Raw genomic sequence first — 25,851 nt, 5'->3', positions numbered from 1 at the left:
TGACTTCCTTGTGTTGCTAATGGCATCTTCTCCTTTTGTGACAATGACTGTGCTTGTCGTCTGTGCTTCACACATCTTTTCCGCAAGGAAGTGAAACAGCTCAGTCTTGTTGCCGTCATCTCGAAGAAAGCTTCTCAAGTTACTTGGGGTCTTACTGGTTCCTGTCTCTCTTCTTCCGATTCCTTGCCTCGGACTTCAGACTTGACTTCTTGTACACATCGAACACTACGTCCACCCTCTCGTACCTCCCAGGTCAAAAAACCAGTAAAGACCAGTAGCTTACTGGTCAACTGGTACCAGTTGAAAACCAGTAGCCAACTGGTACCAGTAAAGCCAGTTGGTTTCTTACTGGTTTTAATATGGAAATTGGAATAGAGTGATATATTACCAGTTGAAATACAATTGTATTTAACTAACTGGTATCAACTGGGACCAGTACATTGTAACTGGTATCAACTGGGACCAGTACATTGTAACTGGTATCAACTGGGAGACCAGTACAATGCAACTATTATCAACTGGGACCAGTACATTGCAATTGGTATCAACTGGAACCAGTAAGACTTTAACTGGTACAAATATGAGCTACTGTTTTTTTCAACTGGGAAATTGGAATTCTGACTGAATTTAACTGGTACCAGTTGAAACCAATAGAGACCAGTTAAAGACCAATTAGAACCAATAGAGACCAGTTGAAAATGTGTACTGGTTTTAACTGGTTTTTCGACCTGGGCTGGCACCATGGGATTCCACCTTTGGGATTATGTCTTCTTTCGCATAGTCATCAAATATCTTTGAAGTGCGTGGAGGTAGGGCATTGATAAGTGCTGAGCCATCAATGATGACTGCATCTCCCCTTGGTTCTCTGTCTGGGATGTTCACTTGCGCTTCAAGAATTTCAGCCAGCTGTGACTTCAAAAAAAATTTTTTTTTTCAAATTTTTCAAAAATTTGGATTTTCTAATGGCCAATCAGGCAGATTTGATCAGAAAGCCCTGCAGAACAGAAATGCCAAATTTGATGCTTGTATCATAATTTGCACGATTTTTCTACTATCTACTGCACAAAAAGTCACAACTACAATGATACTTTTTGGGGCCTCGTGTCACACTCATACAGTGCACCAGCTCTTTCATGGTAGAACCCTGAACGTTGAATCACCAGGGTGTGTCTGTCACACATCATTCGGTCTGTTTCACAGGCAGATGTGTAAAGGTAACCGTGACCAAATCACAATTCAAGGGGACATTTAAAAAAATCTTTTTATGTGCGGTTTTTGTAAGCCATGGTGGTATAGTTGGCGATAATAGTTCAACACTTTGTTCAACTTCGTCGTTGTGGGTTTTTTTCCCTCCCTTTAGATTCTTAAAGTGTGACGAGTATTTTCATCGGAGCATTTGTAGTTTATTAATCGATTGTAAAATTTGTTTTCATCGAGGAAGAAGAAGAGCCGACCACACGTAACCGTCTTGATGACGTAACACGTAATCTTCTCGCTAAGCGACATGGCGGACGTGCTTAGTGTTCTGCGACAACATAACACGCAGCGACGAGACGTGCTGGTGAAGGGTGATGAGGTTATCTTCGGCGAATTTTCGTGGCCCAAGAGCGTTCGAACCAACTACGTGGTGTGGGGGTAAGTTCTGTGGAGGAGGATTGAAGGTGGTGGAAAGCAGTCTGATCGGAGGGTCAAGGGGAGGAGTGTGGCGGTCTTTGGGTTGCTTCGATTGTATGAACAGGACAGGAATAGATGGTAATGATTTGAAGGCAAGATTTATTTTTTTTTCCACCACGGTTTGGTGCGTTTTACTTGACCTCCGTGGGGTGAGTGGTGCGGGGGTGAGTTCTGTGGAAAGAGGATTCCATCCGTTCCAATGGGACCACACTCTGTGCAGAGCGTTAGTGATCCTTAAACAGTCTCCTTGGCTACTGGGCGCAATCCTGGACGGGGTCACCACTCCGACACGGGATACGATACCAGCATGATGGCACTCATGTTGCCGACCTCGGAAGGATGACAGGCAGAGTCAACCCCACCTGGTGTTCATTCAACAGCCGAGGGGGATTTGAACTCAGGATCCTGGGATCTCAAGCTCATCACCCGAACCATGAAGCCAACACCAGGGATGAAAGAGGATTGAAGGCCGGAGAGGTGGTTTGAACCAGTTTGATCGGAGTGTGTCGCTGGTGGAGCGAGGGCGCGGCGCCGGTGGAGCGAGGGCGCGGCGCCGGTGGAGCGAGGGCGCGGCGCCGGTGGAGCGAGGGCGCGGCGCCGGTGGAGCGAGGGCGCGGCGCCGGTGGAGCGAGCGCGCGGCGCCGGTGGAGCGAGGGCGCGGCGCCGGTGGAGCGAGCGCGCGGCGCCGGTGGAGCGAGCGCGCGGCGCCGGTGGAGCGAGCGCGCGGCGCCGGTGGAGCGAGCGCGCGGCGCCGGTGGAGCGAGCGCGCGGCGCCGGTGGAGCGAGCGCGCGGCGCCGGTGGAGCGAGAGCGCGGCGCCGGTGGAGCGAGAGCGCGGCGCCGGTGGAGCGAGAGCGCGGCGCCGGTGGAGCGAGCGGCGGCGCCGGTGGAGCAGCGGCGCCGGTGGCGCCGGTGAAGCGCGGCGCCGGAGCGAGAGCGCGGGGCCGGGGGAGCGAGAGCGCGGCGCCGGTGGAGCGAGAGCGCGGCGCCGGTGGAGCGAGAGCGCGGCGCCGGTGGAGCGAGAGCGCGGCGCCGGTGGAGCGAGAGCGCGGCGCCGGTGGAGCGAGAGCGCGGCGCCCGGTGGAGCGAGCGCGCGGCGCCGGTGGGAGCGAGAGCGCGGCGCCGGTGGAGCGAGAGCGCGGCGCCGGTGGAGCGAGAGCGCGGCGCCGGTGGAGCGAGAGCGCGGCGCCGGTGGAGCGAGCGCGCGGCGCCGGTGGAGCGAGCGCGCGGCGCCGGTGGAGCGAGCGCGCGGCGCCGGTGGAGCGAGCGCGCGGCGCCGGTGGAGCGAGCGCGCGGCGCCGGTGGAGCGAGCGCGCGGCGCCGGTGGAGCGAGCGCGCGGCGCCGGTGGAGCGAGAGCGCGGCGCCGGTGGAGCGAGAGCGCGGCGCCGGTGGAGCGAGAGCGCGGCGCCGGTGGAGCGAGAGCGCGGCGCCGGTGGAGCGAGAGCGCGGCGCCGGTGGAGCGAGAGCGCGGCGCCGGTGGAGCGAGAGCGCGGCGCCGGTGGAGCGAGAGCGCGGCGCCGGTGGAGCGAGCGAGCGGCGCCGGTGGAGCGAGCGAGCGAGCGGCGCCGGTGGAGCGAGCGAGCGAGCGGCGCCGGTGGAGCGAGCGAGCGAGCGGCGCCGGTGGAGCGAGCGAGCGAGCGGCGCCGGTGGAGCGAGCGAGCGGCGCCGGTGGAGCGAGCGAGCGGCGCCGGTGGAGCGAGCGAGCGAGCGGCGCCGGTGGAGCGAGCGAGCGAGCGGCGCCGGTGGAGCGGGAGTGTGGCGGACTTTGGGTGGTTTCGGTGTATGAACAGTGCAGTTATGGATGATGATTTTAAGGGAAGATTTTTTTTTTTTTCACTACAGTTTAGTGCATTTTACCTGACCTCCGTGGGGGCGTCGCTTTTGATGGTGGGGGAATTGGGGGTGGGTGTGGGGGGTGAGTAAGTCTGTGGGGAAAGAGTGGATTTTAGACATTTGGATGTAAACGGGTAAGGTGTTGGGTGTCCATTTTGTGCTGCGTGGCTTCAAATTTGGCCAATTTCCGTTCGGCTATCCTCGAGTCACGCTCCATGTATATGGTGGGTGAGGAAGGGATGGTTCTCATCCAACCTGTGCGCGTACCTGCTTTTGGTTACATTGACAGTTTGTTTCTGTGGTTTGTGACAGTTTTCATTTTCAGGACCGGCAAAGATGGGCAGCCAAAGGAGTATTACACCTTGGACTCGATTCTGTTCCTCCTCAACCACGTACACTTGTCACATCCAGTGTATGTACGGCTGGCCGCGGTAATTGCCCCACACACTGCTTCCCACTTCCAGCCCCACCGTCCCCATCCCCTCACTCATGTGGTTCTAACCTTTTGTTGTAATGAAATTATTAGTTTCCTTTTTTTTTCTTAGGGGATGGGGTTATAATATTTTCTGCAGATCTGTAGGTAGGTCCAATATATTGTTACGGCACCGGTGGTCGGCCGCGAACCGACCGCTCTGATGGAGCCGCTAGTCGAGTGGGTCCGACCGATCGCCCGGAATATAGATCGCCGCTCGGATAACTCCGAAGCCGACGGGTCCTTGTGTAAGAACCGAAATACGCCAATAGGCAGACCACGTGGGGTAGGGTCGATTGCCAATCTTCAATTTACCTAAATACCAATGTGATCCAACTTCCGGGGTATTCCACCCTCGATGGAACTCGTACGGAACAAGCCGCTGAAGCGAGCCTGTCCCGTGCGCGATTCCGAGCGGCTTCATTGCCGAGAGCTGTCGGTCCGAATGTCCCCCTTTTACAGCAAACCAACGGCTTTCTAACTCCCAACACACGAAATGCTCAGTCAATGAAATAATCGACGCGACGAGCTGAAAACATTTAACAATTGGGGTATTTATTAATAATAATGGGGAACTAGGGAAGCGCGTAAGAGCAGAACTATACTGACTATACGAAATGCAGTGCAATCATTTACAGCACACAAAGCACTTAACAGTTTCCTACTTATTAGACACGCCACGGACACACACACACACGTACACACGTACACACGTACACACACACACACACACACACACACACACACACACACACACACACACACACACACACACACACACACGAAATGGTGGCTGATGCCTTTAATAACGGACTCCAGCTCGGAGGGACAGATGAGCTGAAACCCAGAACCTCTCTCGAACCTCTCCACCTCATGTGGTCTTCAAGCTGTTCGGACCAGGGCTCCAGCGAGAGCGAGCTGGATCCAATCACCGTGAGCCGCGATCCTTCCCGGGCTCCAGCGAATCCTCTCGCGCTTGTGAACACGTGCTGGTCAGACGAGGCGCCGATCCTTCCCGTCGATACGTCGTTATCTCGAAGAACCACCTCCAAAATGAGGCCGATGAGTCGAACCAAGCGGAGAACAAAGAGCTCCACAAACCAAGATGAGCCAGCAGAGCAACCAGCTCAACTCTCTTCTGATGAACAAAGCCTCTCACAACACGAACCAAGAGCAAGAAGTCACCACCAGCAGCTCGAGCCGAGCAACCAGCTCAACTCTCTTCCGATGAACAAAGCAAGGACCAAGAACTCCGAGCCGAGAAGAACCCGAAGGCCTGCTGAAAAGCCAGGCCGAAGCAAAAAGCTCTCCAAAAAGCCTCAACCCTAGCCAAGCAGAAGCCGAAGCTCTACAAAAAGCTTACTAAAAGCCCCAAGCAGAAGCCGAAGCTCTACTGAAAGCCTCGCCAAAGCAGAAAGCCTTCAAAAAGCCTCGACCCTAACCTAAGCCAAGCAGAACCCGAAGGTCTACTGAAAAGCCACTCCGAACAAAGCAGAGTATTCCCTTTTTATTCATATCCGCCCCCCCCCCCCCGCTCCCGGCGTGACTCATGCCCTCGTGATCCATCCCCCGCTCAATCACGGGTGGGAGGGAGTTGTTGACGTCATGAATCACGGGACGGGAGGGCTCTTCTTCCTCTTCGCAGAAGTGGTGGGGGGGGGGCATCACCATTGTGTTATGATCGCTCCCTAACTAGTAAATTGAATCTCGCAGCGCACTTAATCGATTTTTGCCCATTAAACAATGGAAGGTGAGCTATCTAGGGAACAAGCACTTATCGACATGACTGACGAAAGGAACCTGAATGTTGTGTGCAATCGAATTCCCAAATTCGTAACAATATTGACAGGCCATCACGAAGTGTTCTCAGGAAGTCCTGAACTATTGTGTGGTGAAGAAGCACCCCTGGATAGGTCACTATTCCATAGCAATGATCTCCTTCAACTGAAGCACGTCATTTTTAGCAGCCACGGCAATGGAACCTTCCCCAAAGGGGGGCAAAGCAAGAATGACCATAAAGCCGCTCCTTCTGTACTTCGGTGTTGCGAAAGTCCCGTGATGAAATTGCGATGTTAAAATGACGTTCAGATGATGTACGATGTCAGCAGGACACCTTGGTGTTCACCTGATTGGTTTAAGGAAGTACAGCGTATAAATACCATGATTATAATCTCATCACTATTTGTATCTATGTTTACATCTTGGGAGATGATGTTTACTTTTGTCTCTCTCGTTGAATCGTCTCACGTAGGCCGAAAACATTCCTGTGGTACGTCGGCCTGACAGGAAGGACCTTCTGGCTTATCTTAATGGAGAGACAGGTAAGGCCACTGGTTACAAAATGGTGAAGAAGAATCTGATACATTTGCATACCTTGTACTTTAATACCGAGTTGGGGTGTTCTCACACGATTTTCGTGGAGATAATCGGGGCATCTTAACCTTTACAAACACTTTGCCCGTGTCACGTTGATGACAAAATGTTGAATCTGCATGATACGATTTGCACAACTATCTGATGTGAAATGGCGGTGTATTTGCCAATTGTAATCACTAATGATAGTTCTTGTTCTGAGCGGACCACCATTGTCTATCAGGTAAACATGTACCACATGTCAGGGTCCACATCATCACTTCATGTTGAATTTCCATTTCTACCAACACACACTCCAAAAAATTGCTCATTTGAGGTAAGACGTATACGAACCCGTCGGAGACGGGAACCCTGGTGGTGTAGTTTATAGTCAAGTGGTAATCTTGGCAGGTGAGCTGTTTTGGTTAACTGTTTTTCAATCAAATTGGTGTTTTGGAGGGTGACTGGTTTAACCCCTCAGGCTGCGAGAGTTGCACACTGGTTGGTTTGTAATGGCAAGGTTTAAGCACATCGACACCAAATGTGGTACTTTGGTTTCCCACTTATTAACGGGTACTTTGTATAAATCACTGTGCCTCGAATATTCTTATTATTATGATTAGTTTGTCAAAATGTGTATCATTCCTTCCTTACCCACACCATCCCCCCTCACTTTCTTTTTCAGCTTCTTCTGCATCGATTGACAAAAGTGCTCCACTGGAAATTGGCTTACAGAGGCCAACACAATGTAAAAGATGCACCACCTTTCTGCCTCCCCTCACACAACTCCCTCCCTCACCTCCTCCCCCGGCTCGTCCCTGCCTCGCACCCCCCCCAGCTCGTCCCTCCCTCTCCCCCCCGGCTCGGTCCTGCCTCGCCCTTCCCCCGGCTCGTTCCTGCCTCACCCTCCTCTCCCCTCCACCCAGCTTCTTTGGCCCCTAATAATTTTTCATCCAGCTGCTTTTATTAGGTCTCTTTACTCTTAATTCATTTTTTTTTCTTCTCGCATTTTCTCTTCTTTGTGCAGTGAAAAGAGCTGCAGATGAACAACAGGCGGAGGCAAAGAAGCCTAGGCTCGAGGTGGGAATGCTGTGGGGCTTTACCTTCGTTTTGTTGATTCCTCTATGTGAAACGGACAATCGTTTTACGGAGCCGCACATATTGTGTGCAGGATGAGGAGCGTGTGCGACAAGACAAGGCTCGACTTGCTGCTCGACTTGAGGGCCACAAGGAGGGAACGGTTACCACGGAAACCATCAGGTATTACATGGCTTGGTTTCTTATACTCGAGACGACCAGTGTAAAATCGATGATGCAAGATTGGACATGGTGCCATATGGCATCCTCAACAGGGGTCTAGTCCGTTCGCATTTAATCGCTCTTCCCTTTTAATCTTTCACACAACTCTTACCCCAGCCTCATTTTAACTAATTTGTTTTAAATTTGCTCTAAATCCCTTCTTTCTTGGAAACATTCCATACCCAAAAAATAAAATGCACCCCACACCGATCACCACCCCCACCACCTCACTCCTTGCCTCGCCTCTCCAGGTCCCTATCAGAGGCCATGTCAGTGGAGAAAATTGCCGCCATCAAGGCCAAGATCATGGCAAAAAAGCGTGCCAGTATCCGCCCAGACATGGAGGTGATTATGCACACATTTATGCCTCCCCCTGAATAAGGCACCGGAGGAATTGTTTTGTGTTGTTCATCCATGCGTGCGTGATAGATTTTTGTTGCCGCGATAACTTAAGAGCGGCTAAAGGGATCAAAATCAAACTGTGTGTGTGTGTGTGTGTGTGTGTGTGTGTGTGTGTGTGTGTGTGTGTGTGTGTGTGTGTGTGTGTGTGTGTGTGTGTGTGTGTGTGTGTGTGTGTGTGTGTGTGGGTGTGTGTGTGTGTGTGTGTGTGTGTGTGTGTGTGTCTCGTTGATTGAATCTACATATGCGAGTTTCAGAATGTGGAATGTAGTCCTCCCAGGATGGGCTCAAAGTATCCAACTTCATTTCAGTAAGGGGGTCATGATTCACAGACCAAGCTGTGAAGTTTTCTGTTCTCAAAGTTTTGTGGCGTGGACTCTCTTCAGGATCGTCGCTGAGCCCCGGACAGTTTCCAACTGTGGTTCGTTTATAATAATATTCCCAGGGATAGTTTTTTTCACATCTTTGTGAGGTTCTTCGTCATCATTCCTGTAGCTTCAACTATCACTGGTACAACTTTGGCATTCTTCAGTTTCCAGGATCTTTTCACTTCATTCTTGAGGTCTTTGTATTTGGTCATTTTATTGATTTCTGCATCGTTTAGTCAAAAATCATTGGAATTGATGCCACTTAGCAATGCCTTCTTCTGTTTATTTATTTATTTATTTATTTATTTATTTATTTGTTCTTATGTATGATGTCTGGTCGCAATGCTTTGTTTTCAGTGTTCATGCTCGATGACATCATTAGGTCGCACGTGAGCGGTACCTCCATGTCTTTAGTGATTGCTTTTGGTTCGTATGTACAGCATCGTTTGGTGAAGCGTTGCTTTCCCCAACTTCCCCCTTTCTATAGCTTCCCCTCCCTCCTCTCTTCTACTTCTGCTCTCATGTCTCTCTCTCTCTCTCTCTCTCTCTCTCTCTCTCTCTCTCTCTCTCTCACTCACTCCCTCTCTCCCTCTCTCCCTCTCTCCCTCTCTCCCTCTCTCCCTCTCTCCCTCTCTCCCTCTCTCCCTCTCTCCCTCTCTCCCTCTCTCCCTCTCTCCCTCTCTCCCTCTCTCCCTCTCTCCCTCTCTCCCTCTCTCCCTCTCTCCCTCTCTCCCTCTCTCCCTCTCTCCCTCTCTCCCTCTCTCCCTCTCTCCCTCTCTCCCTCTCTCCCTCTCTCCCTCTCTCCCTCTCTCCCTCTCTCCCTCTCTCCCTCTCTCCCTCTCTCCCTCTCTCCCTCTCTCCCTCTCTCCCTCTCTCCCTCTCTCCCTCTCTCCCTCTCTCCCTCTCTCCCTCTCTCCCTCTCTCCCTCTCTCCCTCTCTCCCTCTCTCCCTCTCTCCCTCTCTCCCTCTCTCCCTCTCTCCCTCTCTCCCTCTCTCCCTCTCTCCCTCTCTCCCTCTCTCCCTCTCTCCCTCTCTCCCTCTCTCCCTCTCTCCCTCTCTCCCTCTCTCCCTCTCTCCCTCCCTCCCTCTCTCCCTCTCTCCCTCTCTCCCCCTCTCCCTCCCCCCCATAACACCGTCACGCAACACGGGGTGTATTTTGTTAGTGTATAATGATATAAAGATGAACTGATTAGATTATGGAGTCAAAAGGTCAGAGGTCCCGTTTGGGAGAAATTCTGTTGCATGCTAACTTGTGAACCAGTGATGGGATTTTGACCAAATTTGGTATAAATATATATATTAAGATGCAAATATGAACTGGTTAAATTTTGGCATCAACAAGTCAAAGGTCAGAGGTCAGATATCATGACACGTAAAATGTGATACTTGAGAACAGCTGAAGGGATTTAAATAAAACTTGGTACAAGTGTTTTAATGATGTCATGTGGGCGGGGGCATATCGGTCAACGTCGAAGAGTGCCGTGCTGGTTTAATTAACGTTACAATTCTTCTTATTTTATTTTATTTTATTTTTTATTTTGATCTTGCAAACAAACTTCCCACCCACTCATCCACCCCAGTAGTCCAATTGGAAACCCAATATTTTTTCGGTATTTATTATTGTGAAGAGGTCTTGGCGTGGTTATTCCTCTCGTGTATGTTGTCTTTGTTCCCTGCTCAAGTACAGTTGAAGTGCTGGTATTCACCCTGACGGAGGCCCCTGGAGTACTGGTGGAAAGTGGACGCAGCGACGAGCTGCTCCGGCGCATGCTCCCATACCTGACCTGACCTGACCTATTCACCCAAAGACTATAAAAATATACACCACTACAATATTGATGCCACCAATTAGCTCCTGTGTGTGTGTGCGTATCTGCTAAAGTATTCACCCCATACCAATAATTCCACATGTAGATTAATTATGAATTATGTGGAAACAATGTTTCCAAATGAACTTTTATATTAATAACTGGAGAGATCAAACAAAACACAGTTATAGGTGAAGGAGGTTACATGTCAGGAATACCTGTAAAAACATGAACAAATCAAAATTCACTGGTTGTGAAAGTATTCATCACCGAAGGTCAGTACTTGGTGGAAACGCATTTTGCAGAAATGACTGCAATGAGTCTTTTTGGGTAGGTCTCTACCAGTGACATGGTGAAATCTTACCCATTCTTTACGTGAAAATTGGTCTCGTTCTGCCAAGTTTGATGGGGATCGTCGATGGACTGCAATAATGAAGTCTCACCATAAATGTTCAATTGGGTTCAAGTCACGACTTTGTCTGGGCCACTCAAGAACATTTGTTTTATTCTTATTCAGCCACTCCAGTGTGGCTTTAGTTTTGTTCTTTAGATCGTTGTCTTGCTGAAATGTGAATCTCCGACCCAGTTTCAGATTCATGGCTGACTCGAGCAGTTTTTCATCAAGGATTCTCCTGTACTTTACACCGTCCGTTGTTCCTTCTATCCTGACAAGCTTGCCAGTCTCTGCTGATGTAAAACAGCCCCATAACATGATGTTGCCACCACCATGCTTGACAGTAAGGATGGTGTTGATTGGATGATGTGCAATGTTAGGCTTGTATCAGACGTAATGCTTTAAATTTAGACTAAAAGGTTCAATTTTTGTCTCATCTGACTGCAGAACTTTTGTCCACATGTCTGCAGGATCATTAAGATGCTTTTTCGGAAACTCCGAATGAGCTTTTAGATGTGTCTTTTTCAGAAATTGCTTCTTTCTTGCGACCTGTCCATGGAGGCCAGCTTTGTGAAGGGAATGGGATATTGTTGATTGATTGAACACTGACCCCTATCTCAGACATGGAGCCTTTCAGATCTTTCAAAGTCATTGTTGGATTTACAGTGACATCCTGAACCCATTTCCTCCTTGCCCGGCTACTGAGTCTGGATGGGTGTCCTGATCTGGGATGTCTTCCACTTCTTAATGATGGCTTTCACCGTACCCAAAGGGATGATGAGCGATTTTGAAATCTTTTTATAACCCTCTCCTGAACGGTGTTTCTCCACCACTTCATGTCCGACTTCTTTGGAAAGCTCCTTGGTCTTCATATTTGCTTGTTGGTTGACCAAGTGAGTTGCACCATAAAACTCCTTAGATAAGTGGGGAAGCTTAATTTTAAAATTAAACCACTGATTTACATACAGGTGAAACATATTACACTTATTTTGTAACCTTTCAAACAAATTATTTGCTCCTGAAGTGGTTTCGGGTTAATTTGGCAAAGGGGTTGAGCACTTATACAACTGAGAATCATCTGATTTTTCTCTGTTAATGTAACTTATTCACATTTCATCTGCATATCATTTAGTTTTATCACTTTGGAGTGTTTGTGAAGGCGACATATATTAAGTTTGATGTGAAAGCATCATGAAATAAGCTCAGATGGCATCAAAATGTGAAAACTTTGGAGGGGGGGGGGGGTGAATACTTTTGCAGGCCACTGAATGTGATCAAGGTACGAGTACAGTATTATCTAAAAGAAGCACTCCCGGAAGCTGTTACAATGCGCATTGGTACATCTCAAGCCATCGATGAGTGGCTTAACGTCACCATTATGCAAATCAACGTGTCTCATTCGTAAAGAGCTACACGACAATAACGCTGAGAATATGGCAACGCGATAAATATGGAATAAGCTGTAATGAAACTGAAGACCAAGAAGGAACACAAAGAAGTAAAGAGCAAAAATGGAGTTATCAGGAGGAACCTGGATAGGATTCGGGTTTCAGCCGCTACTCCACAACCCTCAAACCCATCCAAGCACAGCCAAGTGCGCCTCACAGAAAAATTCTGCAAGAATTCACTTTCCCTTGGAGAAATAGATAACGAAAGAGAGGAATAGAGAGTAAAAAAGATGAAAGCGAAGAAAAAGCAAGGATTAGAATGAATAAAGAGAACTGTTAAAAAAATTTAGAAAGAAGTATGAAAGGAACAAAGACATCAGGAACAACCTGAATCGATAGATTTCATCAGTTACTCCCCAGGATCAAATGCAGCAACACATACAAGCTACCAGAGGTCCATCAGCGGGGCAGCACAGTCCACACAGCATCAGGATTCTGGACCCTGCTGCATGGGACATGTTTCAGTGTTTGTGCCACCAGCAGAGCGACCAGGCGGCGGTGCACTCCTTCCTGTCACGTGGTTGCACAACCCCACTGCTCCAATGCACCTCAGTTTTTAAGCATCGATCCATGTAGAATGTTTACCCAACACAACAGTTATTTTAGACAAAGGAGATAAGAACTCTATCTTGTAAAAGGTTTCCGGCCCCACACCACCTGAAGGTGACCGCTTTGCCATCAGCATGTGGTTATTTTGTCTTGTAGTATTATAATGAGGCTGATAGGCTGGCGTAGAGATACGCACACTCACCTCTGAGCAGTCTAGCCTGAGTTTGAATTCAGACCAAGCAATAAACTGTCACACTGGTGTTTTACAGGCAGGGTGATTAATCGATGTGTGTGTGCCGTCCCTCGGATGGACAATAAACTGGGCATCCCATCTCCCGACATTAGTTGGTGGATGTTAAAGATCCCCACGGTGCCCTTTGTGAAGATTAGGCAATCTTTCGCCGGCACCCTGGACAAGTTACAAATTCCTGCCCTAACTATTGCTGGGAAGGCAATGGTAAACAACAGTCTAACCCCTGCCAAGAAACTGCTTCAGCAGTATCAAACCTACCTTCGGACAGAACACCAGAGTACAAATAATACATTAAAATGAACCATTTTGCAATGCGGTTTCAATGACGTGTCTTGGTTACTCGTTATCTAACATTTACTTTGTGGAATAGGAGGAGGTTTTGTACAAAGTGTCACGTGAACGACGCGTCGTGGATGTTCTAATGGGTGCGTTTGTTTTGTAAGGCTGCAAGTGGTGTTGGGGCACCTCCGGCCCCTCGTTCCTTCGTCGAGTCGGATGCCGGAGCCACCAGGGATATCGTGAACAGAGAGAGGGTATGGAGAAGCCGTAGCTCTGTACTGCAGAGTGGAGGGAAGGTGAGGAGGTATCAGAGTTTAATGGGAGGGTTAAGCTTTATTTCTGATGCGCATTGTAGCAATACCTTCATGTTGATGCCATTGGGAGCTTTGATGGATAATGTTTGTATTGTGGTGGAAGCTTGTCATACCATTGGTGTCATTCAGCAAAAGATGCAACATTCTGCCTTTAAGTTCTTGCCATGCTTTTTGTCGTCCTCAATGTAACAGGATTTCTCCAAAAACATATTTGCAATCCTGCAGTCAGTAAAGGCAAGAGAGGAGGGCAAAGGGGGTGCCGAGGCCAGAGCCCCTCAACCACCTGTCCAACCGGTACAACTTATTCTTGTTCTTGTTCTTTTTCTTTTTCTCTGGCCTGTTATTTTTATTCTTCTCTCTTTCTCTGGCCTGTTACTTTTTCTTCACCTTTGACCCTTCTGCTGTTGTTTTTGGTTCATTAATTTCAGTTTGTTGGTAATTTCACTTCATTTAAGATCCCCCCTCTCCCTCTCTCTTTGCTCCATCCAGACTCTGCCAAAGACTTCGGTGCCGGCATCGTACAATCGTTACGATCAAGAGAGGTTTAAGGGCACAGAAGGTGCTTTCCCACGTTCACTCAAATAAAATAATTTTTCAAACACCGATTCACAGGGCCTGGCATTAGGCTCGTGCTCGTACTCGTGCTCCACGTGCTTGTGCATTTGCTTCAATCCGTTTGTTTGAATTCCAGATACGGAAGGTTTCAAGATCGACACAATGGGGACGTACCACGGAATGACACTCAAATCTGTGACGGTGAGACAAATTATTTTGCTCTTTCAAACAAGTGGACAAAGTTTGCATGCATGTACGTGTCTTTGTATTCTTGTCTGCCTCCTCCCCCCTCTCCTTTCCTCCTGCTCATTGAAAATCCTCCATATTACCCCTCTCTCCTCCTCCCACACACACCCCTTCACCGATCCCAGGAAGGAGCATCTGCCAGGAAGACTGCTCCCAGCCCAGCTCAGCCCATCCCTAGACCTAGTGAGCTGTAGTTGTAAGAAAGAATGCATTACTTTAATCAACTTCCAACTTCAACATATTTTAATATCTTGATGTATGGCAGAACCATAAAGGGGAATCTATTTTATTTAGATGGACTAAAATGAAAAAGAAAAAAAAAAATCGAAATTGAGAAAAGGTTGTAGTGGACGATGAGGATGTTAGAGTGGGACGAGGGGTAAAAAGGCAAAGCATTTTGGGATGAGATGGGAATAAGCGGAAGGGAAGGGCAAATGTGTGGGGGTTGAGTTGGGGGTCCAAGATTTTGGCCGATTTGTATATATGATGAATGGATGAATGTGAAGAATCATTTTCTTCCTCATTGTGATAGCAAAGCGGTTACATGATACATTGTGATGTAATTTTGTGATGTGATGGGCTGTGACCACGGGTTGTGATGTAATTACAACATGATGCATTAATTTGTTCCATCCTTGGTTTGTTTGAATTATTGTGATGCAAGGTGTTGTTGATTTGTGGTGACAGTTCATGGCTCTCGGGTAGTGTGTTTGTTGTGTGATGCATGTTGTTGTTGCTTTGTGGTGATAGCTCATTCCTGTAGGTTGGGGTGCTTATTGTGTGGTGCACGGTGTTGTTGGTTTTTGGTGATTGTTCATGGCTGCTGGTTGTGTTGGGTGTGTATTGTGTGGTTAGAGCAGGTTGGCATTATTTCTCAGTGTACATGATTGAATAATTAAGTTATTTGAGATCCGTTTGTTCACAAACTACTAACTCGATCTCATCTCCCTCCTCCCCCTTTCCTCCCACCCTCTTTGTTCCCCAGTTTCCCAAGCACGGCCTCCACCAAACCAAAAGAAAGGCGAGTTTGTGTTTGTACAGCAATTTGTATACATACGAAGGTTTACATAATTTATTGGAAATGTGAACCCTTTACCTTGTTTTCGTTAAAATCTCATTGCCCAATTGGCTTATAAAACTCGTTCGTCTGTGTCGTCTTTTTAATACGGACACCACGCTCACGTGTCTCCGTTGCGCAGGATCACGCACCCCGATCATCGTTATCCCAGCCGCCCCTTCTTCTATCGTCACCATGATCAACGTTAAAGATCTGCTTCAGGACCACCGGTGGGCTCACACTCATTTTGATTGGGAGTTCCGGTCTCAACGTGGAAACTGTGTGGTTTTTCTCGTCATGTTTTTCACTTGATTGTTTAATTGTAATTCCATTCTTTGCTTTGCCTTGGTGTAGACTTTTATATTTGCATTGTTTTCGGTTCTGTTTCCGGCGTACTTTCGCTGCAGGTTTATACCATCAGATGAGAAGCGACGTCAGGGCTGTGTGAGAGAGACAGAAGTGTTGATCCACCGAAGGCGAGAGCCTGGAGGACCGGGGGCACCACCTGGTGGCTTGGTACCTTACCGGGTCATCGACCAGCCCCTCAAACTGGGTCCTCAAGACTGGTATGTACTTGGGGAAGGAGGAGGCAGGGATGGGGGGGGGGAGGGGAGGTCTGAAAGACCCCAAGTTGCTCAGATGTTGCTACGGGATGAAGGTTACCTATTAAGGGTGAACACACTACATTAGTTATCCGTGCCCTTTATGACATCCTTAAAAACAGTAAGTTTCCTGTTTGGAATGATTTTCAATTTTGTTTGACTGCCAAACATACAGAGTAGAGAAATTATCTCACTCCTCTCTGTGCATGCACGATTGGGACAAATGAAGAAGCGCAAAGTACTGTTAAACTACAGGTTCGCTTTCCGTAAAAAGAACAATGGTACAGCCAATATTTGTTATTCTCTGCTTAATTCAGTCACTTCACCCCCAACAGAGGGAGCAAAGCTTAAGTATTCAAGGGCTTAAAAAAAAAAAATTCATATGCAGCCTGTGGCTGCTTGGCTGCATCATTTTCTGAGGGTGAGACTGTGCCGCTGATGCAATGCCCCCTGTAATCAGTAAGCTGGTACTCATTTTGCTGACCTCAGAAGGATGACAGGCCGAGTCAACCCCACCTGGTATTAATTCAACAGCCGAGCAAGATTTGAACTCAGGACCCTGGGATCCCAAGCCCAACACCCTAATTAAGCAAACACCAGGCTTGTTTAATGTGTGATCCCCTCATGGTGTTGTGGTCCACAGTTCCCTCAAACCTTGTCTTGTCTTGCTTTATTTTGCTCTCTGTGGGGACTTCATCCTCACCTAGGAGTGCTGCAAGTTCTCCGAAAGTGAGCACTCGAGGGAACATTCAGATGGCGTTAGCTTGCACACTGTGCCTGGGTTATTGTAATCCTTGAGTGTGATGATACACCACCGTTCACCCAATCACCACGCTGAGGAAGGGTTGGATTTATAACCAGGCCACACCCATCACACACCACAAAATATCAAAATTTATAAAAATCAGCAAAAATATATGTGTACACGGACGTACACGTGCACGCACATATAGCGCGTACGTATACAGGTTGCAATTCTCTCGACCCTTTCGGGGCAGGACTAACAAAAGAAGATAAACAAGTGACTGCACCAGAGGCAAGGTAGCTTATACAGGTAGAGATACAATGGTAGTATCATAATCTGAGTAGCAGACATCCACAACATCAACAAACGTGTTGATGCTTGAGTTCTTGCAGTCAATGTGATCCAGCAGAGAACCAGTCTGGTGGCCGTTGGGCACTTTCACAAGCTTTGAGAATCCTCCTGGGGACATGAACCTGAGTATTTTGATTGAATACTGGCTGATTGTAGATCATCATTGAAGTCACCCAGGATAACAGTTGGGATTGTTTCATGTGGAATTGGTGAGAGGTAATAATCAAAGTCTTCCAAGAAGGCAGTCAAGCTGTGGACGACAGTGGACAGCTGCACCACCCATCTTTAGATAAGAACGTGTAGTTACTGTAATAGCCTTAACTTTGAGTCGAGGAGAATGAGATGTCTGTTCCTTTCAGGAAGTAGTGGTGTTCTACATGATATCATGACTCCACCATTGGATAGGTCTTGTCTGCTTGTAGTGAGACAACGGTCCAACCTGTGGACTTAACGCTTGCCAAGCCAGTCGTTCCTTATCAACGGTTTTGAATGGAGTGCTTGTTCGAGTGCTTAAGCCATTTGGCTACAAAAAACTTGGTAATTGAACACACTCTTGGAAGTATTATGAAAGCGATTTATTTCATGTTATGCAGATGACAAGATGTTATGCAGTGTTCATGTATATTAAATTTAAGTAAAGGTTTAAAGAGGTTTAAAGGTGTACAAATAAAAAAAATTACAGGTTCTACTGCAATTTTCTTCAGCGGCTATTATACCACCTTATCTCACACGTGACACTAGTTATTCGTGCTTGCTGTGTGGGTCCATTGTGACGTCCTTGACACCAGTAAGTTTCCTGTTTGGAACGATTATCAATTTTGACTGCTAGACAAGCAGACAAAATAAAATTAAAAACTGTCACCTCTCTGCGCATGTGCGGTTGGGACAAATTCAGAGCCAATATACAGTAAAACGGCAAACATGAACCAGTTGCTTTTCACTTTGCGTGTGCAGGGTACCGAGGCAATTTGAGCTAAGTTTGTCTTGCTTTACAATGACTGAAATAAAATTAATAACGTGTCGCATTTCACAATCTCAAAGCATGTAATTTATTCCACACTGACACCATCATCGTTATCGTTATCGTTCTGGCAGAGTTTTGCGTATACCTACTGAATCCGGATTTGGATCTTCACCGAAACCGAATCAATTCATCCTTGTCACACACCTAGCGTGTCCACCAAGTTTCGTCAGAATCCGTCCACAGCTTTTAAAAATATCTTGCACACAGATAAACAGACAGAAAGGAGGGAAAACATAACCTCCTTCACCTTTGGTGGTGGAGGTAATGGAAAATAAAAAAAAATTAAAAATGCAGGTGAGTGACCCGAGACAATGGAGAAGCACAATAATTTTGTGTGTCAACAGACATCGAAGCCGATACACCAGGAAAAATCAGAGCCATCAGAAAGCATCCGTAAATGAAACTATGAAGAAAAAAAGAAAATAAATAAATGAAAAATCAAATGCAGGTGAGTGAGCCGAGAATGGGGAAGCACAGTTCGTCTGAACCAAAAAAACCTCAAGTCCTTACAGGAACTAAAGAACAATATTCGTGGATAAATCCTTAACATTCAGCTGGAAACACTGGCATCAGTGATGGAGTGTGTTGTGCAGCGGGCACAGTTGTGTGGATGCCCGTGGCGGTTACTTACTGCAAGTGATTTTTCACAAAATAAATTGTGAACAATCTGCAAAGTGTGTTCCTTCATTTCCATCTTTGATATTCAGTCCAACATACTTCTTATTTCCCACATTGCTGTTTGAAATACAGCCACGACTTTTGGCGGACTCTACTCGTTGCCTCAGTTTCCTTGTTCTGAGTTTTGAACGGTGGTAAGATGAAGTGAGTTTAGCGATATTAAAAACTCGCAAAAAAGCAGAGTTTTTCCACCCGTGGTTAAAAACAAATTTAAAGGTCGACTGACACATTTATAATAAAAAAAGGAAAGATATTGCAATCGGCTCTATCTCTGTCTCTGTCTCTGTCTGTCTGTCTGTCTGTCTGTCTCTCCATCCATCACGTTATCTCCTCTTAAACGTTGTGTAGAAATTCACCAAACTTGGTAGTTATGATCACTACATGGCACGGAGGTGCAAGAGTGGTATCATTTTTGGCGAAGCCCCCTTGGGCATCGTCAAAAGATGAAATACCGAAAAATACAATTACGGGCACATTTTAAACATTGTTTCAATGAAACTTTGTATATGCAATCAACATTGGGGGGACGCATGATGGATGTTACATTTTTTGTTTTTGATTTGACCCCTGAGTCATGCCCCCAGGGTATGGGGACTTTGGGTCATTCCTGGTGGAACTTTTTACCGTCTTTCAACTTTGCTTTTGGTGGGAAGTGTGGGGATTTAGCGACTGCGCGTCATCCACTTCGCTCTCATTACAATGTTTACTAAAGTGTAAATGTTGATTAAATTATTTACTGGGAATAGATCGCTGTTTTAAATTTGAAGGAAGAAAGTAACCAGGACTCTTAAAATGTCATAAACATGATGCACTATTTCCATAACATGTTAATTTTTCATTTTAACAAATGTACTCTGGGTTTACATAAAACATTCACATTTCTATTATCATAATTATTATTTTGCAAAGTTTATCGAAATAATATCCAAACGTATTGTTGCGAATTCACGCCCGCCGGCGTGCGGATGGCCACGTAACTCGGATCGCGGCACGTCGCCCACCGGACGGACAATTCAGTCGTGACCCTCCGGGAACTATCGCCCGGAGCCAGTCACGGGTGGGCCTTTCAACCTCACCACAATCGGCCACCCGCGTAGGATAGAGTTGTTCGCCAAACTCGACCTCCCTAAGTACCCACGCGGATGGTAAACCGGGCGATCGTACCTCGCCGCAGGTCGACTCCGGACACGAGCCGCTTGGGTGGCCCGTTCCGTACTATCGAGATAACCGAGCGGTGTTATCGTCGACCTCGACGGTTCAGATTATTTACCGGGCGTTGCACCCACTACGAACCCTTTACGTGAAGCAGGATGCAGGGTCGATTGGAGAAAAGACGAAACGAAACGGGAAAACGGTTCAACAAGCAAGCACATTTATTTCCCGGCACAAGGAGAGCACGTATATACAGCCACACAGTCAAAATGCACATATAGCAACCAAAACAATAAAAGCAACGACACAGAGTTAATACCGACTTCGCGCACACACGGCAACACTTATACAGCTTTACTTTACAGACGGCACCAACACACATTTACACAAAAGCAAAGAAAAGAAGCCACCCTCATAGACAAGGGGGCAGACAGGCCTGTAGGCCAAATGTGCGCGTGACCTGGAGGAGCGGCCAGGTCCGCGAGACCGGGGGGGTCCTACCCGCGTCCTCGTGACGCGTTGGCGGGCGAGCCGCAAATGTGGCCGCGCGGCTGTGCCCCGACTCCGTGCTCCTTGGCGGGTTTCGTTGGCACGACGTTTGGAGTGGGGTGGGAATGGGGCCCCCTTTTGCACTATCTCAGCGCGGGGGAAAGGGGGAATTGTTGATGCCCTGGGGGAGGGAGATGGCTGGCTGGCTTGGGTCCCGCGATGAGATGAGCGATTCCGCACACCGTAACCTCGTCGCCCCCGCCGTCCTTCTCCCCTCGAACCCGAGCTCCCTTGCTTGCAGTTCCACCCCGAATCTTCTCCATTCCGCACTCTCCTCACCCGACCGACCCGACTCTCTTTTCCAAACTCTCTCGGCGACTCCAGAACCCAACTCTCTTCATTCGCCTTGCGCTCGCCTTCTTATAGGCTGGCAGGAGCAGCTAATATGCAAATATTCGGATCAGAATGACCTCGGGGGCGGAGCCACGCTCGCCCATTGGTCGGAGGAAGCAGGGGCGTGAATCTCCCCTGATCCTAGAATTTGCATATATCGACTTCACACACACGCACCTGGAGGCGGGGCCAAGCCGCCCTGCGCTCGCTAATTGGACGGAGGAAAAGTGGGCGTGTAGCGTTTTTGATCCGAATTTTCCCCTCGGAAAGGCCGCTATTTGCGCTCGCGGCTTGGTGCGTTCAGCACCAATCGCCGAACGGGCCCGAGACAGCCCGACGTTCAGTGTTCACAGGTGGTGCGGGAATGGCCGTAGAAGGAGAGAGGTGGAATGTTTTCGGCGGTGGTTTGATGGCTATGGTGCCATTTGGGAATGGCGGTGATGCGATGATGTGGGAGCGTAGATGGTGGCGGTGGTGTGGTTGTTGTGTGATGGCGCTTGAGACGTGGTTGGTTCAAAATAAAGATAAAACAGAAAAACGCCTAACTCAAAGGATCGCAGCCCGGGTGAATCACATAAATTCCCTCTATACAACGGGTTTGGGCTAACTACACATGTACTTAGAGATATCTCACCTACGGGCCCTAAATGGTGGTTTGCGAATTTCCACAGCCGTAACAGTATTATATAACACCCTCCCCCCCACCCACACCCCTCCCCTCTCAGCCCAATAAAAACTTGTTTCACCCCCTCTAAACACGAACACACAAACGCCTACCTTTTTATCGACATACAGGTAATGTCTTTTTAGTTTCATAATGTCCACTCTCAAACCACTGCAATCCCCTGATTCTCTTTGTACCTTTCCCAACAACAGTTTTACTCATTTACTTGAGATGCTTCAACTGCCCCTTCCACTCTCCAAATGGGCACCCATCTCCTTCACTTGTTTAAACCCCTCTCGTCCTGCCACACCGATTGTCGTCTGTGTGTCTGGTGTTGCTCAGGGACCGTGTTGTTGCCGTGCTGGTACAGGGTCCTTGCTGGCAGTTCAAGGGCTGGCCGTGGCTGCTGCCCGACGGCTCTCCTGTGGACATCTTCACCCGTGGTGAGAGATTACTCTGCATTACAACTCTGGTTAACATATGAACTGGTTACATGAACTCTTCGAGAACATTACTTGATTCTTGCTAAGAACATAAGGGTAGTACAGCATGCACACGAGATATTTTGAATGTGCCTTATTTACTATCGTTTGGCATTTTTCACAAGCCATGGAATGTCCTCTCTTTTCCATGCCCCTGACATTTTCCTCATTTAATCACAAGAGTTCCCTTACATTCTTACAAGGATCAGGAGGAGGTCATTTGGCTCATCAAAGCCTGCATGATTATTACCAACCGACAGTTGATTGTCTGTCCTCGATCCTTAAATGTTGAGTGTCAAGCAAGGAAGCAGCACGTCCCATTTTTAGCTCACCTGGGCTTTAGTCAGGTGAGCTTATGCTATTGAGCAGTGTCCGTAGGTGAGTGAGTGAGCGAGTCAGTCAGTTTGTAAACACTTTAGTCATTATCGCTTGAACCAAACACACAATTTTGATGAAACTTGGCCACAAGCTTCATATATGATTCCTAACGAAGGTTTATTGACCACATCAAAATCTGCGCTCATTAGGGGGGGGGGGTTATGACGGTTTTTTTTAACCTCCCCCTCCCCCCAAAATAGGTATTTATTCCCTTCTTCAAAACTACACAAACGATTTTGATGAAATTTGATCACAACCCTCATCATCCGTAATGTACCAAAGTGTATCAACCGCATCACAGTCTGCACTCATTAAGGGGTCTGTGGGGGAGGGGGGGTGAAACCCTCCCCACCCTCCAAAAAATAGGTATTTGCTGTCTCCTCCAAAAACACTTGATCACAACATTCTTCAACCATGATGTACCAAAGTGTATTGACCACATCAAAATCTGCACTCATTGAGGGGTCTACGGGAGGGTTTTGACCCCCCACCCCCCAAAATAGGTATTTGCTCTCTTTTTTTTTTTTGTTTAAACCACACACAGAATTTCAATGAAACTTGACCACAACCTTCATCACCGTTGATGTACCAAAGTTTGTTCACGACATTAAACAATTCAGGGTCAAGGGGGGTTTGCAGGGGTTTTGAGTGACTGTTGCTCCTGATGCAAGTGAGCTTCAAGACAGGTGGTCCTATTTTTTAAATCTGGTTTTACGTGGACGGTCTAACCATTCCACCTCCATGGCAGGTTTGATTGATTGTGATGCGTTTACGAAGCTTTGTTTGACAGCTCGGCTTTGATTCCAAATGCCATGTGGGACGGCACGATATTTTTGATTTTCGTTGCCATCACCGTTTTATGATCTTCATAAAAACAACAAACGGTGCCTTGCAGGCGCCACTTCGCTCTTGATTGTTATTAAATATATATTTTTCAGTGAAAGCATTCCATGTGAAGTTTGAAGAGGCAAAGTTGGACCACAACGTGGCCGCATGGGATGTTTCTGTGATGGAGCTGAGCATACACAGGCGGCACCTGGACAAAGCCGTCCTGCTGAGGTTTTGGAGGGAGCTGGACAGGTCAGCAAATCAACATTTGTCCTCCCTTGTGTTTGCATTTGTTTGGTTTTTCTCCCTTATTTTTTTATTTTTGTCTTTTTATTTATTTTTTGCGGTTTGGGTGAGTCAAAAAGAACTATACTAATTTATATGTCTCTTTCTCAGTTTCATGATTAAGAACAAACCACAACTTCGCTTTTAGAGCTTTGCTGAACTGTGTGGAGCTGCTGTAGGGACCGGACTTACCATGGGTTGATCTCCATGTCGGCGGAGGCTGGCTTGATTTGATCAGGCTTGTTGGGACGAGTTGGGCCTGCCTGGTTGGAGCTGGTCAGGGTTAATTGAGACAGACAGGGTGTTTCCGTCGAAGGTGAAACTTGTATTATCTTTTCAAAAAGTTTTTCTTCCTTTCTTTGCTTCGAAAGGTTTCAGTTAGGTTTCAAAATGGTGATATAGACTCTCCTTATTGCTTGCAGCAAGTATCATTTGCTTCATGTATTACATGAGCTTTTCTTTTGTTTTTAATAAAAGAAAGTACAACAAAACATTTGTAAAGAAAAGTTTAAAAACAATGCAGCGCGAGGTGTTTTTTATTTTTTTGTTCTTTCCATGTTACGAGTCTTGTTATTCAATCAGGATTGGTAAATTGTAAGGACTCGCGTTGCTCGCAAATCTGATCTAACACACGATAGGGGAGAATGCTTAATGATGAGTTTGGAACAGGATGACAAGCCTGATCTGCATCCATTTAGTAACGGATCCCGGGAAAGCTCAATTCCTCACCACAATTGAGAGTGTACCACTGGAACGTCACAGATCTCATTTTAATCTGCTCGACACTACCGTAGCAGTTTCTGGGCATAGTTTATGCTCGGTGGTTTTGCCGTTTCCTTCCCAGCAGTCAGCGTAGGAGTTTGTAATTTGTTCAGGGTGGCGGCGATAACTCGCCGACGCTCCATGAAAGACATGACCGCTGGATCTTTAACATCCACCGACTACCAATGACTGCAGAAGGGTCCTCCCGAGGGATGGCGCGTACATCGATGCCTCACCCTGCGTGTGAAACACCAGGATGACAGTTTCTAGCCGTGTCAGGACTTGAACCCAGGCTCAGAGGCAAGTGTGCGTACCTCTCAGGCATTATGTACATTAAAAGATGTAGCACTGGTGAGCGATTGACTGTAATAACAGCCTGCAAAGCAGTAGCACATCAAAAATATTTTATAAATGAACCTTATGGTAAATGACCTTTTAGATTTGCTCTCATCGTTTCGTCTTGACTGCGCCATTGTCGGCACACTGCGTCCAAATGTGTCATATTTTGATGTTTTGTGTCATTCTTCCGCCCGTCACTGTAATTGTCATCAGTCACCGCTCACTGTCTGCATTCATTATTTAGTGAAAAGCAGCTATCCGTGTGCTGATTACAAGGACTGCCTTTCACATCAGTACATCTGGCTTCTCGATGGTTTTGGTTGTTTCATGTCGTGTTCTTGGCAGTTTCTTTGTTAGGATATTAAACTTGAGTGAAGCATTACATTTGCTTTGAGACGCAATGTGTGAGAATCTCCTATTTTTCGCGAGTGGTATCTTGGATGTGACTAAAGTGTACCATAGTATGGTTAAAAAAAAAAAAGTAATCCAAAGAATCTATAAGTAGGACACAGACTGGACTGATGACTTGTAAGGTGTAAATGTTCGTGTCTCACTGAGTGCTTAGATCAGGGTCCACCATGGCCGTCCAGTCCAAGTATTTCGGGAAAGGATGTGCAAGGACTGTGATGGTCCCAAATGTCCCTCTTGGTATGATTCCGATTCTGTTAACAACCAATCGTATTGGCCTTTGTAATTGTCAAATTGCTCTGTGTGGTGATGAACCTGTGCAATACGTTGGGGATAGAGCAGGTCCAATTACACAAATATCTTTGCTACGTAATGTCCGTTGAAGTGGATGCATGTGGCTTATAGAACACTGCCTTTGGCCCAGTTCCTTCACAAGGATTGATGGAGTGTCAGCAATAACTCGTCTTCTCTTCATCGAAACATTGGGGATTTTCGCGGCCATCCGCTGATGCTAGCAGATAGGACCGTAGGCTTAACCCATTATTTGAGGGACAGCACACTTTGATGAAATGGCTGCTCGGGAAGTCCAACAGCTAATTGTCGGGGTTGAGAATCGAACCCAAACTAGGAAAACGACAATGAGTTCATGTTCTCCAAGCCTTTAGATTACACGCTGGCTACAGCGACCAACACTGTGCCCAATTAATGTCCCCAAATTGATTGCACTGTTAATTAAATAAACATTGTAAGTGATGTCAAAATTAAATTTAACTGGAAATGTTTGGAAGAAGGAAATGCATGTAGCTTTCTGAGAGCATGACCTTTCTTACTGAGAGGGAACCCCCCCTCTCCCCTCACTCACAATCCATACCGTGTCTGACTCTGCTTGCCCCCCTCATCTTCCTTGTTTACTATACTCGCTCATAATGTAAACTCAAGGTCGACCTGCTTTCAGCTGACCATGCATGTGA

At 47.3% G+C, this 25,851-nt stretch overlaps 1 protein-coding gene across 2 annotated transcripts; it reads left to right on the top strand.

Annotated features, from left to right (window-relative positions):
* The first annotated feature begins 1,430 nt into the window (after positions 1–1,430).
* CDC73 (cell division cycle 73) lies at positions 1,431–24,873 on the top strand. Of its 2 annotated transcripts, none has more exons than XM_085845116.1 (18): positions 1,431–1,635; positions 3,833–3,938; positions 6,231–6,300; positions 7,017–7,079; positions 7,359–7,411; positions 7,503–7,591; positions 7,882–7,975; positions 13,293–13,424; positions 13,635–13,736; positions 13,932–14,001; positions 14,134–14,198; positions 14,369–14,426; positions 15,229–15,264; positions 15,443–15,530; positions 15,708–15,866; positions 21,741–21,841; positions 23,197–23,338; positions 23,483–24,873. In XM_085845116.1, the coding sequence occupies exons 1-18, from the start codon at positions 1,505–1,507 to the stop codon at positions 23,517–23,519; spliced, it is 1,596 nt and encodes a 531-aa protein (XP_085701242.1). In that variant the 5' UTR covers positions 1,431–1,504; the 3' UTR covers positions 23,520–24,873. The 2 variants fall into 2 exon arrangements, with proteins under 2 accessions (XP_085701242.1, XP_085701243.1); XM_085845117.1 differs by having other exon boundaries at positions 1,456–1,635; positions 3,820–3,938.
* The last annotated feature ends 978 nt before the right edge of the window (positions 24,874–25,851 follow it).

The sequence above is a fragment of the Eptatretus burgeri genome, chromosome 11 (genome assembly GCF_056783735.1).
Source record: "Eptatretus burgeri isolate ZD-2024b chromosome 11, Ebu_testis_v1, whole genome shotgun sequence".
Lineage (NCBI taxonomy): Eukaryota > Metazoa > Chordata > Myxini > Myxiniformes > Myxinidae > Eptatretus > Eptatretus burgeri.
The sequence above is the reverse complement of the archived record's forward strand: the minus strand, read 5'-3'. Positions and strand labels throughout refer to the sequence as shown.

Bases quoted from the DNA above. Each gene is read 5' to 3' on its own strand.
- CDC73 (XM_085845116.1), top strand. From the start codon at position 1,505: ATGGCGGACGTGCTTAGTGTTCTGCGACAACATAACACGCAGCGACGA. The intron at 13,737-13,931 runs GTACAACTTATT...TGCTCCATCCAG, and splicing joins CTCAACCACCTGTCCAACCG to ACTCTGCCAAAGACTTCGGT. The intron at 15,531-15,707 runs GTGGGCTCACAC...CTTTCGCTGCAG, and splicing joins GATCTGCTTCAGGACCACCG to GTTTATACCATCAGATGAGA.